The sequence below is a fragment of the Sinohyriopsis cumingii genome, unplaced genomic scaffold, assembly GCF_028554795.1.
Source record: "Sinohyriopsis cumingii isolate HCF-2022 unplaced genomic scaffold, ASM2855479v2 utg000160l, whole genome shotgun sequence".
Classification (NCBI taxonomy): Eukaryota; Metazoa; Mollusca; class Bivalvia; order Unionida; family Unionidae; genus Sinohyriopsis; species Sinohyriopsis cumingii.
Window position 1 is genome coordinate 3,787,432 of NW_028315873.1, and position 19,581 is coordinate 3,807,012.

General features: G+C 36.8%; 1 protein-coding gene across 2 annotated transcripts in view; it reads right to left on the bottom strand.

The window, feature by feature from the left end:
• The window catches only part of LOC149774648 (replication factor C subunit 1-like), a 113,486-nt gene that overhangs the window by 59,186 nt on the left and 34,719 nt on the right, over nt 1–19,581 (bottom strand). For both annotated transcript variants that reach the window (XM_089944888.1, XM_089944887.1), the window contains 5 exons: nt 18,777–18,831; nt 12,825–12,946; nt 9,555–9,785; nt 2,962–3,051; nt 760–939 (listed from right to left, as the gene is read on the bottom strand). In XM_089944888.1, the coding sequence (XP_089801014.1) occupies nt 760–939; nt 2,962–3,051; nt 9,555–9,785; nt 12,825–12,946; nt 18,777–18,831 (678 nt within the window). The remainder of the gene's footprint in view (nt 1–759; nt 940–2,961; nt 3,052–9,554; nt 9,786–12,824; nt 12,947–18,776; nt 18,832–19,581) is intronic.

Here is a 19,581-nt window from a genome sequence, read left to right on the forward strand (position 1 = left end):
TGTGACAGTTTATAGTGATGTCTAGCACTGGGGCATCATGCTGCAGACATGCAGCATGATGTCCCACCCAGCCACATTATCCTGATGCCAAGCCAACCAGTCCTAACACTAACCTCTTAATGCTGAGTGCCAAGCGAAGCAGCTGTTAGTACCATTGTTATAGTCTTGGTATGACTCAGATGGGGTTCAAACCCACGCCCTCCCGCATCCGATGCGGATGCTCTGACAGATTAATATGGTCTCCGTAAGACAGGAACATGGAGAACAAGGTGAAGAATGCCCTGAATACGTAAGATTCACTTTTATAAAGCCATACTCATTTTGACAAAATAAGTCTACATGTGGAAGTCATCTTAGTTCAGTTGGTAGGGGTATCAAACTTGTAATTCAAGGTCAGTGGGTTCAATACCTGCTATTGCCAACTTGGATCAGCTTCCTCAGTGTATGGGTATGTAACTAACTCCCACTGTCCCAATACAATAAAACTAAATAAAGTACAGATGGTACTGTAAACAACATGTGTACATGTATTTTACATACGTGTACATGTAATTATGTGTACAGTATTTTATAAAAGTGTACATGTATTTATATATATGGGTATTTTATATACGTGTACATGTTTTTAAGCAAACAGGTATTTTATATATGTGTACAAGTATTCATGCATACAAGTATGTTATATGTTTGGATCTAAATGTGATATTTGTTACATAAACAAATTTGCGATAATGAGGCTTACATTGTTCTATATTGTACCTTGTCTAATTTGCTCTGCCCACTATCTCTTCCCACCACAAGATAGGTTGTCTTTTTGCTGACAGATCCTGTTACCTTCCCACCATAACGTTCAACAAGCCTCTTAGCTTCATCTCTCTCCAACGATTCCAGCACACCAGTGATTACAAATGTAAGTCCTTCCAAGCAATTCTCTGCTCCCTGTCAAAATATGATTTACAGCATCTATTCAACAACTGAATGGGGGGTGGGGGTCATCATGCCATTTTTTTTAAAAGCAGGTAATTTTCTTAATACTGAAGGGACTTAATGAAGGTATAATGATACAGACTGAAGACAATTTAATTAAGATGTAATGGTATGGATTTAATGAAACTGAACCCAGCAATACCCTGAAACTCCCAGAAGAACTGAAACCAGAAATTCTCAGAAGAACTGAAACCAACAAAACCCAGAAATTCCCAGTAGAGCTAAACAATACCAAGAAAGTACCAGTAGAACTGATGTGATGTGATTTGGATTTTTAACGTAGCTTTAACAATTTTTCAGTCATATCGCTACGATGTCTGCAATGTGGCAGTTTATAGTGATGTCTAGCACTGGGGCATCATGCCGCAGACATGTAGCATGATGTCCCACCCAGTCACATTATCCTGACACCGGGCCGACCAGTTCTAACACTAACCTCTTAATGCTGAGCGCCAAGCGAAGCAGCTGTTAGTACCGTTTTTGTAAGTCTTTGGTATGACTCGGCCCGGGATCGAACCCACAACCTCCCACATCCAAGGTGGACGCTCTAACCACTAGGCCACCGGAGCGGTCTCCAGTAGAACTGAAACAATGTCCAGAAATTCCCAGTAGAACTGAAACCAACAATACCCAGAAATTCCTAGTAGAACCGTACCAGCAATACCCAGAAATTCCAAGTAGAAATGATGCCAGCGATACCCAGAAATTAAAAGAGAACTGATACCAACATTACCCAGAAATTCCAAGTAAAACCAATACCAGCAATACCCAGAAATTTCAAGTAGAACCGATACCAGCAATACCCAGAAATTCCAAGCAGAACCGATACCAGCAATACCCAGAATTTCCAAGAAGAAACGATACCAGCACTACCAAGAAATTCCAAGAAGAACCAAAGCCAACAATACCCAGAAATTCCAAGTAGAACTGATACCAACAATACCCAGAAATTCCAAGTAAAACCAATACCAGCAATACCCAGAAATTCCAAAAAGAACTAATACCAACAATACCCAAAAATTCCAAGTAGAACCGATACCAGCAATACCCAGAAGTTCCAAGTAGAAACAATACCCAGAAATTCCCAGTAGAACTGAAACTTACAATAACCAGAAGCTTCAGAATAGTGTCCTTTCATCTCCATGTGTTCCATCCGACCCAACAATGTCAGGGTCATTTCAAAACCTGTGTGACTCTCAAATTAAAGACATGTATGACTTTCAAAAAAAGACATGTCTGATTTTCAAAATAAAGACATGTATGATTTTCAAAATAAAAATTAGTATGATTTTCAAAGTAAAGACATGTATGATTTTCAAAATAAAGACATGTACGATTTTCAAAATAAAAATTAGTTATGATTTTCAAAATAAAGACGCATGACTTTCAAAAAAAAGACATGTATGATTTTCAAGATAAAGACGTATGATTTTCAAAATAAAAATTAATATGATTTTCAAAATAAAGACATGTATGACTTTCAAAATAAAAATTAGTATGATTTTCAAAGTAAAGACATGTATAATTTTCAAAATAAAGACATGTACGATTTTCAAAATAAAAATTAGTATGATTTTCAAAATAAAGACATGTATGACTTTCAAACAAAAGACGTATGATTTTCAAAATAAAGACGCATGATTTTCAAAATAAAAATTAGTATGATTTTCAAAATAAAGACATGTATGATTTTCAAAATAAAAATTAGTATGATTTTCAAAATAAAGACGGGCATAATTTTCAAAATGACGATCAGTATGACTTTCAAAATAAAGGAATTTATTCATGAGGTTACACAAAACTCAATCTTTCTGCTAAGTTACTAAATACAAAAGTATTAAATTATAATGCTTTCAGTTTGGTTAAAATTAGTTTTAACACTAAAACCTTTAAATATTAAGTGCTCAGAATTTTAATGATTTTAATTAAGAGTCAATGAACAGTGCAATTATAATTCAGTTACATATAAAATACCTCTGGAATTTCTTTTGAACCCAAAGCTCGTGGTCCTTCTCTCTGCAGAAAGCTCCTAAAAGCCATCTTCTTCTCTAATGTTGGTGTAACCTAGATAAGTATATAGTAAATACTTTAAAATAAATGTGTTTTCTTTCAAGTCAGTCAAACAAATGAGTTTTATGTGGCATAAAGATGTGTTGAGCCCATCAGACCAAAATAGAGTAAAAAAAGTTCTTTCCCCTGACTCAAAGCAAAACACAATTGCAGTTTTGCATTATATGTAAATACTTCAGACTAATGGCAATGGTTCAGTCTGAATAGTGCAATGTACAGATTAATGACAATGGTTTAGTCTGAATAATGCAATGTAGACTAATGACAATGGTTCAGTCTGAATAATGCAATGTACAGACTGATGACAATGGTTTAATCTGAATAATGCAGAGACTGATGACAATGGTTTAGTCTGAATAATGCAATTTACAGACTAATGACAATGGTTTAGTCTGAATAATGCAGAGACTAATGACAATGGTTTAGTCTGAATAATGCAATATGCAGACTAATGACAATGGTACATCACAAATAGTAATGACTGCAGAAAAATGCCATATAAAGTCATGACAATGGTGCAGTCAAAAGAAAACCATGCATAAAGTCAGAAGAATACTATGAAGAGTGATGACAATGGTTCAATCAGGAATACCAAACAGTGTCATAACAATGGTTCAGTCAGGAATATCAAACAGTGTCATAACAATGGTTCAGTCAAGAATACCACACAGTGTCATGACAATATTTCAATCAGGAATACCACATAGTGTCATGACAATCGTTCAGTCAGGAATACCACATAGTGTCATGACAATGGTTTAGTCAGGAATACCAGTGTCATGACAATGGTTTAGTCAGGAATACCAGTGTCATGACAATGGTTTAGTCAGGAATACCACACAGTGTCATGACAATGGTTTAGTCAGGAATACCACACAGTGTCATGACAATGGTTCAGTCAGGAATACCACATAGTGTCATGACAATGGTTTAGTCAGGAATACCAGTGTCACAGTAACTAGCACTCCCTGTCCTGCCACTGGCACAATAAGTAGCTAATCACTCCCTGTCCTGCCACTGGCACAATAAGTAGCTAATCACTCCCTGTCCTGCCACTGGCACAATAAGTAGCTAATCACTCCCTGTCCTGCCACTGGCACAATAAGTAACTGATCACTCCCTGTCCTGCCACCGACACAATAAGTAGCTAATCACTCCCTGTTTTGCCACTGGCACAATAAGTAGCTAATCACTCCCTGTCTTGTCAGTGGCACAATAAGTTGCAATCACTCATTGTCTTGCCACCGACACAATAAGTAGCTAATCACTCCCTGTCCTGCCACTGGCACAATAAGTAGCTAATCACTTCCTATCATGCCACTGGCACAATAAGTAGCTAATCACTCCCTGTCTTGTCAGTGGCACAATAAGTAGCTAATCACTCACTGTCTTGTCACTGGCACAATAAGTAGCTAATCACTCCCTGTCTTGCCACCAGCACAGTAAGTAGCTAATCACTCCCTGTCTTGCCACTGGCACAATAAGTAGCTAATCACTCCCTGTCTTGTCAGTGGCACAATAAGTAGCTAATCACTCCCTGTCTTGTCACTGGCACAATAAGTAGCTAATCACTCCCTGTCTTGCCACCAGCACAGTAAGTAGCTAATCACTCCCTGTCTTGCCACTGGCACAATAAGTAGCTAATCACTCCCTGTCCTGCCACCGACACAATAAGTAGCTAATCACTCCCTGTCTTGCCATTGGCACAATAATGCTATATCAGTCTCACAATTTTTTCTAAATGTTTAGTACAATTATTTAAAATGTTGCGTACATGTAACTTGTTGCACACGATTAAGTTGCCTTGAGACGGTCCCTCGTTGAAAGCACGTCGGTTTTGAATGAGATCGACCAACACTCATTTCATCCATTCTGATGATCATTTCGACTCGTCACTATGTTTCGAATAACTGTTAGGTAATTATGTATTATTAGATGACAATATTTTATTTTGCCTTACTTGTTTACAGTGTATTTTAATCAAATATGGCCTCCCGGATCGTGTTCCGCTAGATTTGTAATGGCACCATTGTTCGCAGTACTGTAGGTTGCTGAGCGCGACGTGGTAGCGTTCTCGTTTCTAACCCGTATCAGAGAACCTCGAGTGTCCCCGTTGTTTATGTTTGTGTAAACATCCGAGGTTCTCCAAGGGTATAGAGAGTATAAATAAGGCCCCCGTCCTTGCAGACAAGGGACTGACAATATTGAAATCACAACCGTCAGTCTCCTTTCGGATCAAATTCTAAATTTGTATCAGTCATGACTACTTTTATTCAGGTAAAAGCCCTTTTCTGAAAGTGTTTTGTTACTACCAATATCAAAATTCAGATCTGCCCAGATTTTAATTTATACAATTTTCAGAGTTGTCTGAAAATTCGGAGTTACCTAGAATTCATTTAAAGGTTTTATTTGCCAGAATTTCTATTAATAGGGTTAGTACAATCAAATACATGTACTAATAGAATTCTACTTTGATGATATTACATCAAATATAATTTAAAAATGTATTTATGCTAAAATTGTTATTTCTTAAAATATACAGAAACACTGGCGTATTAAAAACAATAATCTTGTTTGGTTTGTGTTGTACAGAAAATGTATGTTCATGAAGAAAAATTATTATTGTGTATGTCAATGTAACTGTGATCTTGTGAGAATTAGAAAAAGGAAATAAGAGAACACAATGAAAAGTAAAACATAATTTATTCTGTATTTCTTTACAAAATAAATAGCACACATTTCTTCGTTCTTCTCTATAATCTCCTCTGTCATTCTAACCTTTTATTGTACAGAAATATCAATACAAACACTAAATCAAAAGGTTATATTCATTTCACCTCAAGCCAGTACCTGGCGAACCCAGAATATTTTATGACTGAAAGAACCGTAGGAAACAGTCGTAACAATAAGGAGCTAATCACTCCCTGTCCTGCCACCGACACAATAAGTAGCTAATCACTCCCTGTCTTGCCAGTGGCACAATAATTAGCTAATCACTCCCTGTCCTGCCACTGGTACAATAAGTAGCTAATCACTCCCTGTCTTGCCAGTGGCACAATAATTAGCTAATCACTCCCTGTCTTGCCACTGGCACAATAAGTAGCTAATCACTCCCTGTCCTGCCACTGGCACAATAAGTAGCTAATCACTCCCTGTCTTGCCAGTAGCACAATAATTAGCTAATCACTCCCTGTCTTGCCACTGGCACAATAAGTAGCAGATTTCAAATGAAATCATAATCTGATGAGCTAAGCAACCTGAGAGAGAGCACTTGTCCAACAATGTCATCTGATATAGGTTACCAACTGTCCAAGAATGTCATCTGAGATGATTCACCACTTGACCAAGACTGTCACCTGCATTGGACACCACTTGTTCAAGACTGTCACCTGCACTGGACACCACTTGTTCAAGACTGTCACCTGCACTGGACACCACTTGTTCAAGACTGTCATCTGCATTGGACACCACTTGTTCAAGACTGTCATCTGCATTGGACACCACTTGTTCAAGACTGTCACCTGCATTGGACACCACTTGTTCAAGACTGTCATCTGCATTGGACACCACTTGTTCAAGACTGTCACCTGCACTGGACACCACTTGTTCAAGACTGTCATCTGCATTGGACACCACTTGTTCAAGACTGTCATCTGCATTGGACACCACTTGTTCAAGACTGTCACCTGCACTGGACACCACTTGTTCAAGACTGTCATCTGCATTGGACACCACTTGTTCAAGACTGTCATCTGCATTGGACACCACTTGTTCAAGACTGTCACCTGCACTGGACACCACTTGTTCAAGACTGTCATCTGCATTGGACACCACTTGTTCAAGACTGTCACCTGCACTGGACACCACTTGTTCAAGACTGTCATCTGCATTGGACACCACTTGTTCAAGACTGTCATCTGCATTGGACATCACTTGTTCAAGACTGTCATCTGCACTGGACATCACTTGTTCAAGACTGTCACCTGCATTGGACACCACTTGTTCAAGACTGTCATCTGCATTGGACACCACTTGACCAAGACTCATCTCCATAAGTGTATGCAGAGATGGCTGATAAAATAACTGCACCCACAGCGAGAAGGCTAGAAAGTTGAAGAAATTCCATTGCCAAAATATGTCTTGGCAGAAATAAACTATGATGTACTGACAATTCAATTGATATGCCTGGGGTGAAAAGCTGATTAATTTCTGATTGACCAATATTCAATTTCTGCTGTGAAACCTGGGTTTCGGTATGCTTTTACCAAAAATATGTAATCAGATAGTAAGAATTTTTTTTTTTAAATCCAGATTAACCAAGGTTCAAGTTACACTTTGCCAACATAAAACCAATTTTTTTCTAGTAAAATGTTTCTTCAAAAACACTTACAGTCATAATAACTTAGGAGAACTACCACTACCTCACAAATTCAGCCCTCCCAGATACTACTTTTAGTTAAAGGGGGTTAAAGTTGTCTTCCGACCTATTCAGTGGTAGGGAAGAGTGATCTCCCCTTACATAAAGGACTTGGCAGCAATGAGTAAGAATATCCTAGTGAGTACTTCCACTCATGCAACACAGCACACTCTTTTCACAAGAGACCTTGCCATCCATTTTCATCTTGGAGGAGTCCTTTCACTTCAGAGAAAGTATACTCCATATCTATTTCCAACATTTCTCTCTCACTTTCACCGACATTTGTTCATACTGGTCATATGTATATAAATATTTTAGAGCTCTTTGTCACCTGCAAGGATGGCCATTATATCCCCACTGGATAGGTCTGGGATGCATTAATTATATGTGCGTGTTTCTTACACTTTTCAGAACCCCGTTTTGTCTGTATAAATCCTACTTCTGGTACATACAGACTGGCGTTCTTTGCACAACATTTTTAGTGCTTTGGCAGCATTATTCCATGAGCTAATTGTATACTTTACTTTTATAGGCCATCTCTGGCCTACCTACAGGTAGTATCATACTTTACTTGTATAGGCCATCTCTGGCCTACCTACAGGTAGTATTATCTGCATATCATTATTATTTATATTTAGATTTATATAGAACCTATTTACAGAATCTTTACTGCTTGGTCTGCTGTTTCTAACCTAGGCAGTCTTAGTGTCCAAACATCACGCTTCAATGATTATACCTGTCCATGACATCACTGACCTCTCCAACAGGTGGTATTGGCTTAAAATTCGTCTGCTGTAACATATTTTTCCAGGTAGCCTTCTTCTGGTCAGCTCTGTGCCGTATCGATATTCAAACAGGACATAAAGGTGCAGGCATACCACTGTATATTTATTAGCATTATACTCTCTTTACGGTTCATTGACATTAGACTGTCTGTTATCACTTACTAGGCCTAATGCTGAGCTTTAGCTCACACCGATAATACCTACAAGGTGGCAGGGATAGGCCACTCATGTTTATATTTTCTGCTCATTATACTTACAGGTTTGAACAAGGGGCAAAGCACTCAAACAGACTTCAAAAGATGATGACGTCATCATTCTGCAAGCTGACCTTTCATCCATTGAGGATTTTTCGGTGGAAAAGGGGGACAACTCGAACTCTTCCTTCAGCCATGAAGAGCCAGAAATCGACAAGATCAGAAACTGCCCCAGCACCCAAGTCACCTCCTCCAGATGCAATGTTACTGGTGATTCCTATTGGACTTGACTCTATTTCTCTTGCAGAATGAGGGAAAAAGCATGACAAACAGCCGTTACTTCCCTCTCAATCTACAGACATAAAGACAGGTTACGTGGATCAAGCATCCCGTAATCTGCCCAAACATTCTGAATTGGACAATACTTCTCCCACACACATGGCCTATTTCCACTCTAACTGGCTAGGCCATGTTCGAGTGATCAGGAGTGGCAACAACATTCTCTCTTTAGGGCTCAATCACACAACAGCCCTTATCCCAGTATATCTAAACAGACCTACGTCGACATACCCAGAGACCACTCCAATACACATTCTTCTTCAGGACTCATTTAGCTCCTCATATGTCTACAGGCATCGCTTCACCAGTCTCCCAATACCCTGCCATGGGAAGAGCCTCCCTTCTCAGTGACTGTCTGGAGGTCACAGTTTCTAATTTGGGACGCACTACGAGTTCCATGGGCGGCAGAGCTCATCACTCTCCAGAAACTCCTCATACCCCTAAGGACGATGATACTTGTTCTCAAGGAATTTCATGAATTCTGGCGAAGGTATTATGATTGGGTAATGTATCTGAAGGAGAATTAAACATCTGACTTGATATACGACACAAGTGCTTCAAGTGCTGTAATCTGAAGCAACAATTAGGAATTAGTCCACTAAAACTGGAAACTGACAGAAGTAATCAAACTGGTTACAAATTGGATATGGAAAGGTTGGCGTCCCAGGAAACTCCAGAATTGTGGGTTCTATATGAGCCCATTAGAGCAAAGATATAAACACAAAATTTTTACCAAAAGTACAAACAAATGAAGAACTATACCTCTGCTCCCGATTTATTTGGAGAGAATTGTTTTCCTTTTGGGGTTTCAACCTTGACGGGTGTGACTTTCTTCACTGTCACCTCCATTTTCACTGGGGATGTTATAGCACTAGATTTTGGTGTAGATTTCTTGGAAAACTGCGAGGAGACCTCCACTTTTGCTGGAGACACCTTGGCTGGTGGTTTATCTGGAGAGGGTTTAGATGGAGATTTCTTTGTCAGTAGGTCCTCCTGGGGAAAATAACAAACTGGTACATTTACAATATTTTGAGTGATGAGTTGCAAAAAAACAAAAATATTTTGTTGTGACACCAACAGCAAGCCATTGGTTTAAACTAGTTCCAAATTTTGGCTATATATCTGGTAAAACATGCTACTGGGCAAAGGTGCTGGAACTAGGATCTTTATAAAGGCTTCCCATACTTTTCAAGGAGTATTATTTCTAGATGAAGAAAACACAATTAACTACACTACAGCAATGGGACACAACATGGTCTGGTAACATTCATTTTGACTGCCATTTGATCAATCAAATTTTATCACAATACACATATATAATTTTTTTAAATACATAAATAACATTTTGTGTTCCATCAGATAAATTCAAGTAGTTTAGAATATGTGTGCGTGTGTGTGTGTAATTTGGATTTTAAAAGGTAGCTTTAACAATTTTTCAGTCATATTGCTACAATGTCTGCAGTGTGACAGTTTATAGTGATGTCTAGAACTGGGGCATCAACCGCAGACGTGTAGCATGATGTCCCACCCAGTCACATTATCCTGACACCAGGACGACCAGTCCTAACACTAACCTCTTAATGCTGAGCGCCTAGCAAGGCAGCTGTTAGTACCATTTGTGTAAGTCTTTGGTATGACTTAGCCAGGGATCGAACCCACGACTTCTTGCATGCAAGGCAGATGCTCTAACCACTAGGCCATCGAAGCTGGAGTTTAGAATATGTTACATTTTCCTAGAAATTCAAGAACTTTCATGAATATTGGTGTTTTCAAGGAAACTGCTCCAATTCAAGCAATTTTCAAATATGTAAACAAGTAAAGGTGTAACATTATAAATGCCATGTTTAATTCCTGTCTAAAATGGTATGTAGATAGTAGTGTTTCAGAGATGCTCAAAGGATTTCGTCATAAGGGGGGAATTTCCCTCATTGACTGAATAATAAGGGGAGAGTAAAACAAAAATGAGCTGGAGAAAGAAACACCAGTAGTCCAATATTTACATAATTCTGCATAATCTCTCTTTCTTACTGCTCCACTGTGCAAGACCCTTAATGAAATCAAAATCTTTAAAATTTGTTGCCTCTAGTTGAATAAACATTAATCAATTGATTGTTTCTGAGATTAATCTGTTTCTTATCTGTGTACGAATATTGTTATATACTGAGAACCCCCTTTCAATGCCTGCCGTCTGAAGGGGCATATACATAACTAATATTGCCAGCTGGAGCAAGTCTGAAAACTGTCCTTAATGGCTCTTGCGTATAAAACAATCCACAGCTCATAGGCATCATCTTTTAGATAACTCAGCTCCAAAATAAGATTTTTCACCAACACAAGCTTTGCCAAAGTTTAACTTTCTTGAATTAGCAATCTACTGACTACTATGCTATATTTGTGTTTCCATAATGTCGTATTAGAATTTTAAATTCATTAATGCCATAGTCTACATATTAAATAAGTATGTTAATCAAAGAAGTATCTAAATTTCATTTTTAGTCTCTAATTTATTACATTTATTGTAATCTTTATTTTACAGCCATACGGTTTTGTAGCACATGATCCTGCAGGGCTAAATTGTCACCAGAAGAAAAAAAAGTGCACTGTATTTTTTTAAATTGTCTGTATTTTAATTTAGCCTGGCTATCTGCCTTTTTTGATGAAATGAGTTGACTGTCATGCCATCTGCTTTTGTCCATCCAGCATGTACATTAGACTTGTGTTTAACACCATTTTCAGGTCTAAAATCAATCACTAGTATCTCCATGACCATTTTCTCAACTCCAATAATCTGATATACTTCCTAATTTTAAAAATAAATTGCCTTCATTACTGTGATCAACCAAATCATCCTTATAAAGAAGAAACTTGATGGGAATCAGCCATTTTGGGTCTTCTAGATAGCCCGTATTATAAACATGCATTTGCAAAACTTCCTTGATGAAAGGTTCAAACTCCTACAGGATGCTTGTTATGGGACCCAATGTGCCAATCAAAACTTAGTTTAGCAACCATTCATGTCAAGACAAAGAAACTAGATGTGTAAACAGTTTTAAGAATATTGAAAATGTCAAAGATCACCATTTCAACTTCATTTCATTGCCTAACCAAAAAGTTCAGAAATCTCTGATTTTTGTTTCATTAATCATTACATATTTTTCTCTGTAGAAATATGTACCATGCAGTTGTCATTCAGGTATGATTTTTTTTTGCTGTGATGAAAACATGCCCTGTTTTCGTATCTGTAACGTAGATCAAGACTTCTAATAAACACTCCAGTGATTCAACTGAAGTCTTGCAACTTTATTTTGAACTCTGTGATAGTATTATAGTGTCATTACATTAACAACACATCTGTAAGACCCAACGTGTGACAGCATTATAGTGTCATTACATTATCAACACATTTGTAAGACCCAACGTGTGACAGAATTATAGTGTCATTACATTATCAACACATCTGTAAGACCCAACGAACAAGGATTTTTCTATGTAATCAGAACGACCCATTTTACAATCCTGGAATTCAAGCACCAATTGAGAAAAAAAAATTGTGTGCAAAGCCATGAAAATTTATACCTGTGAAAATTAGCAACATATTAACTGGCAATCAGCAATAACATAATAGTTGCCATAAATACAATATCTCATACTGTTGTACCCTATAGGAAATCAGTTTTTGGGACAAGTATGTCAAAATGGAACATACGTATGACTTACCTAACTGCTTATTGGAGTATCCAGGACGTGTATCTCATTTCTGGCTTTCCTACTGGCATCAGGTGTGTTTTCACCACTACTAAATGGAACATACCTATGACTTACCTTAATGCTTACTGGAGTGTCCGGGACGAATATCTCATTTCTGGCTTTCCTACTGGCATCAGGTGTGTTTTCACCACCTTCAAATGGAACATACCTATGACTTACCTTCCTGCTTACTGGAGTGTCCAGAACGCGTATCTCATTTCTGGCTTTCCTACTGGCATCAGGTGTGTTTTCACCACTATTAAATGGAACATACCTATGACTTACCTTCATGCTGACTGGAGTGTCCGGGACGAGTATCTCATTTCTGGCTTTCCTACTGGCATCAGGTGTGTCTGGTACAAAACTTTTGACTTTTGTAGATAGTTTACTGGCAAGAGTTGACTTCTCTGAAAATTAATAATTAAATGAAAAATGTGGAAAAAGATATCTGTATAATGTACATTACATAATGCCAAGAGGTTGTTATTGATATAATGCAAATTGATTCATGTCTAGTGGTTGTTATTGGATATAATGCAAATTGTTTCATGTCTAGTGGTTGTTATTGATATAATGAAAATTGATTCATGTCTAGTTGTTGTTATTGGATATGCAAATTGATTCATGTATAGTGGTTGTTACTGGATATAATGCAAATTGATTCATGTCTAGTGGTTGTTACTGGATATAATGCAAATTGTTTAATGTCTAGTGGTTGTTATTGGATATAATGCAAAAAATTGTTTAATGTCTAGTGGTTGTTACTGGATATAATGTAAATTGTTTAAAGTCTAGTGGTTATTACTGGATATAATACAAATTGTTTAATGTCTAGTGGTTGTTACTGGATATAATGCAAATTGTTTAATGTCTAGTGGTTGTTATTGGATATAATGCAAATTGTTTAATGTCTAGAGCAGGGGTAGGCAAACTATGGCCTGCAGGCTGCATGCGGCCCGCCAAGGGCTTTCATGTGGCTTGCCAAGGGTTTTCATGCGGCCTAGGAACAAGTCATCATTCACACTGACTCTGTTTATGTTACTCTGTTTATCAAATAAATGTGCTTCTTTTGAAGTTTAAGTTAAAGTTTTCAAATATTAACAACAATTAACAACTGAAAATTAATTAGATGTTATTTAGAAAAACCTTTTGTTTTTGCTATTTCAAATATTACTTATTTTACTTAATGAACTATGAGGCCCACAACAAGGTGTAAATTTGTGTATGCGGCACTTGCACTGGAAAGTTTGCCCACCTCTGGTCTAGAGGTTGTTATCAATATAATGTAGTTTATAATGCTTGGATAATGACCATGGGAACGATAATAGTAATTAGAAATACAGAAATACTTTTTATTACTGTCCATATCAACAATCGATAGTACCAATTAAATTTAAGTGACCCTAGAGTCATATACATGAAAATTTTACTATTACAAATTTTAGGCTGACAAGTACTAATAATTAGGTCATTTAAGACACTGGAAGCAGTCTGAGAGCAAATTAATGGGAGACAAATCCGAATTAGTATCCCAGGTAAGAGATTCTATCTGTATATATGAATAAATATTGAAGATTAAATTCTGGCTTTTAAGCATGAAATTTAGATGACTTTGTATTTATCACTCACAAAATGAACTTTGTGTTATTAAGTATCTATTTCATATGCAAAGACCTCAATCCCAATGACTTATTCCCCTTGTGGTACAATGACTTATTCCCCCTGCAGGACAATGATTTATTCCTCTTGTGGGACAATGACTTATTCCCCTTGTGAGACAAAGATGTATTCCCCTTGCGGGACAACGACTTATTCCCCTTGTGGGACAATGACTTATTCCCCTTGTGAGACGAAGATGAAATATTGAGCATGCACAACCATTTGACAAAGAATGAACTGAAGACCAAATCAATCCTGAAATTATACGACAAAAACCCCACGAAGATATGACCATTCATCTGGAAAATGGAGAGATGTGATTTTTAAGCTGGCAACTGTGGAAGCAATTTTATATACTAGATCTGTGCCATATTCACTTAGAACCAACTAGACATCATAAGTATTTCAGTGAAAACTCCATGTTGATATTTCATCCATTCTGGAGGAGTAGCAACAACAAAAAATTCCAGATGGCTATCATGGTGGTCATACTGGATGTCAGCTTAGCACCATTATCATTTAAAACAGCGAAAACCTCGTGCTGATACAACAATCCATTCAGGAGTAACTGTAACAAGATTTTCAAGATTACCACTGTGAGGGTCATATTGGATGTCAGATCAGAACTTTGTTCTTCTAAGGCCAACTGCACACCACAAGAAGTCTTCAAAAGAAAACCCCATGTCAATAAAACGTTATGGTCAGTAGGAATTGCAATAAGATTTTTCAGATAGTTGCCAAGGCAACCAAATTGGGCTTCAAGTCAGTATCATTTTATCTAGGACCAACCAGACACCATAAAAAGTCCTTTAATGAAAAACCCATGTTGATATGACCATCTATGCAGGCAAAGTAGTGATAACAAGATTTTCAAGAATGGTTGTCACGGTGACCATATCAGCATTATTTTCATATTGGTCTAACAAGACATCACAAGTTTTTTAGTGAAAACTCCATGGTGATATGACCCTACACTTCTCTGGAGTTGTTACAGCAAGCAATATTGTATGTCAGATCATTTTCATTTAGGATCAAGCAGCCATCTTTAGACATCGTTAAGACATCTTTACATGAAAACCACATGTCAATGTGACCATTTATTCAAGATTAGCGATGAGATGTTCAAGATGGCTGCCATACAGCCATACTGGACATCAGATCAGCATTTTTATTTAGGACCAACTTGATGATAGGACCAGCCACTCAAAAGGACTGGCTGTAACAAGATTTTCAAGATGGCTGCTATAGCAATGAGACTAGATATGCAAACAGCACCATGACATCCAGGGCCAACTTTACCATCTGATGAATGAGCATGAAGTTTCATGGCAATCCCCAAAGCAGCTTTGGAAAAAGAAGTTACAAACTTGTGCCATTTGACAGATGGACAATGTACCCTCCCACAGATAGTATGATAGACAGTGTGCTATGTCAGAATGGGTCTTAGGGGTAATCTGAGGTAATTTTATCACTGTATTTTATTTCCTTCAGGTTATTGCTTTTTTTTTCTTCACATTAAGCTTGTGTCAATCACCTGTGGAAAAATCCATGAATTCAAGTATAGATCACATCTTATAAAATTCACGTCTCACGGCCCATTAGAAAAAAAATACGTAAAGAAAACACAAAAAACGCGTAAAGAATGGAAGACTGGTAGTCCTTGTTGGATCTATATTCCAACGTCAACAAATACACGTCACTAAACAATTCACTACGACTTTCACTGTTTTCAGTAGCTTGTGGATGTATTGTTGTTGTTTACGTGGTACATTTACATGTACTTAAATTGGCCTAGATTTTGGTCTGTATGAGAAAACAATGGTCTAAATAAGGCTAACAATGAGATGAGGAAGGAAATACAAACATGAAGAAAAAAAATTGCACTAAATCTTTGCACGATATCCCACCTGCAATTAACAGCCAGATATCCAGTTTCCATGGAATGTTAATTTAATATGCATTTTATGTCACCATTGGCAGCCACCATAGGCTTAAAATTATATATTTCCCCTGCAAAATGGAAAATTTCGCTGCACAATAAACATGTTCCAATCCCTTTTGGAAATGCAACAATCACGAAAAATCCATTTCTTTTATTCAAGTTTTGTGCTGACTTACTTTGATGAGGGGTGCATTGTTTTTATCGAAGACTGAAGCTGGCTTGCTTTGGTGACAAGTGCATGTGTTATTGAAGTTGCTGCTAATTTATTATTGTGGTAGAAATGAAACTGAGCAGTTCATCAAAGGAAAGAAACCAGGAAAACTTGACCATATCAAAATCAAATGACCTCGGAAAACTGTGTTTGTGATGATGGAATAAAATTAAAATTTTCAGGTTTATTTAGATTTTCAAAGACTTTCAAGGACATCAGAATAATATACTTGATTTTCCAAAACTTTCAAGGCTGGAAAATGCTATCCCATTTTTTCCAAACTTTTAAAAACTTAAAGAGTAAAACGTTAACCTGTTGTCTACATGATACAAACAAAAAAAGGCAAGCTTTAACCTCAAACAAATCTGATCAATTTGTACATAAAAGATGCAAACTTCGCATTATTAAATAATGCAAACTTGACGAAAAGGTATTATTTAATAATTGCAGGAACATTAACGCGGCTTTGAAATTCAAATGCAGCCCATTCAATAATCAGTACTGCATAAAATATTTACCTGTTGTCTACAATAAGCAAACATTACAACGGTATTTCCTTCCAAACCCAATATTTGGCATTGATATTATCCGCATGTTTTCCATAGAATCTGATGTTGTAATCCTTTCCCCATAAATCCAGTTTGACTTTATATTGCATTATATTGGTCTTATCACTAAATTCCACATTTAACGATCCTGTTTGACTGGGTTTATTTTCAGGAGACCATTATCATGTGTCCCCCCAAAAAAACATTATTTACATTCAATGATGTAAGAGGTTTGATAATGTGACTCACTTTCACTGATGTATACAGAGGCACTGTGCTCAACTTGAATTCCCCCTTCATTCGTTGATAAAATTTTGTCACTACTGTTAATTGCATCCCCTTGAATCAATTTTAGTTTTTTGGCAAGAAAATGCAACTTTAAATTCAAACTATTATGCTCAAACTTCCCCCATAAAAAATAAAATCAGTAATATTTTGGAAATAAGTAATTAAGTTCAGGCACATGATGTCAAAACCCCCAATGTCTAACTGAAAATAAACTTCCAATACAATACTTTATTATCAGCCTCTATGGCACAGTCAACACAGAATCCAAACACCCCCCCGATGTCACTGACTGAAAATACACTTCCCATGCCAGACTTTATTATTGGCCTCAATGAGCCAGTCAAAACTGAGTCCAAAACCCACCCCTTAAAATCCACTTCCCACACCAGAACACTTGGGTGATTTTATATCAGCCTTAATGACTCAGTAAACACAGCATCCATTCAGATGAAATGGACAATCACAAACAAGTCTGAGTACTTTTGAGCAAGTAAGCAACACAACCAGCACCCATGCTGAACATGCTAACAACCCAACATGTTATGACAATTCCTGGAAGACTGGGTTTCTATTAAGCTTTTCAATTAAACCCATTTTTTGCCCATCTGAATTCAAGCATTTTAAGGACAACTGTTTTCAGGCATTTTTTGAAGCCAACCTCAAAATGGTGCATTTATCAAGGTAACCATGAAAATTCAAGCAGTTTTCAGGACTGTGGAAATGCTAGCCGCAAAAGATAAAATTCACTTGAATGCTAAAATTGCAAGATTCAATAGATGGCCTAATATCTCTGGTGCTCTATTGCTAATGTCCTTTTGAATAAAAATATAAAGCCATTTGATTGATTTCTACATGGAACTCTTTGCTAATGTCACTTTCAATAATTTATAAAGTCCTTTAATTAATTTCTAAACAGAACTCTTTTGCTAATGTCCTTTTGAATAAAAGTATAAAGCCATTTGTTTAATTTATACATGGAACTCTTTGCTAATGTCTTTTTGAATAAATTATAAAGCCATCTGATTAATTTCTACACGGAACACTTTGATAATTCCTTTGGAATAAAATTATAAAGTCCTTCGGTTAATTTCTAAACAGAACTCTTTTGCTAATGTCCTTTTGACTAAAAGTATAAACCCCTTTGATTGATTTATACATGGAACTCTCTGTTAACATCCTTTGGAATAAAAGTATAAACTCCTTAGATTAATTTCTACATGGAACTCTTTGCTAATGTCCTTTGGAATAAAAGTATAAACCCCTTTGATTGATTTCTACATGGAACTCTTTGCTAATGTCCTTTTGACTACAAGTATAAAGCCCTTGATTAATTTCTACATGGAACTCTTTGCTAATGTCCTCTGGAATAAAAGTATAAACCCCTTTGATTGATTTCTACATGGAACTCTTTGCTAATGTCATTTTCAATAAAGTATAAAGCCATTTGATTGATTTCTACATGGAACTCTTTGCTAATATCATTTTCAATACAGTATAAAGCCCTTTGCTAATGTCATTTTCAATAAAGTATAAAGCCATTTCATTGATTTCTACATGGAACTCTTTGCTAATCTGCACTGAAATATTACTTGGACTCTCAGTCTTCTTTTCCTCTTCTCTCAATGGTGGTGTTTCAACTCTTGACTGAAAATAGAAACAGGAATATTAACTGTATATGCAAAGTGGAATAATTACTTACTATATGCCATAATCCAAAAAAGAATAATTACCTCTATATGCTGTAAGGCAAAAAAATAATTACTTCCTTACCTCATAATTCAAATTGTCATTGTCTCTATGTGACATAGTGCAAAGAAGAATTACACTTCTATGTCATTATGAAAAGTGGAAAAATTGTGTGTTTTTATAATGAAAAGAAATAATTACTTCCATGTGTCATAATGCAAAGAATAATTACTTTCTGATATATATTTCATTTATATTGTGTGCTTGACCTTTGCTCATCTTTGAGCATAGAGTTCTGGCTTACCTGACTATTGTCGTGCTAAAGATGTTTATTTGAATTCAAGTTTAGGATCTGGCCTTGATTATGACATTATAAGAGAACTTGTTGACAACATCTGATGGAATTTTCCACTGGAAATGACCCACATCAACAATATCTGATGGAATTTTCCACTGGAAATGACCCACATCAACAATATCTGATGGAGTTTTCCACTGGAAATGACCCACATCAACAATATCTGATGGAATGTTCCAATGGAAATGACCCACATCAACAATATCTGATGGAATTTTCCACTGGAAATGACCCATGTCGACAATATCTGATGGAATTTTCCACTGGAAATGACCCAAGTCAACAATATCTGATGGAATTTTCCACTGGAAATGACCCACATCAACAATATCTGATGGAATTTTCCACTG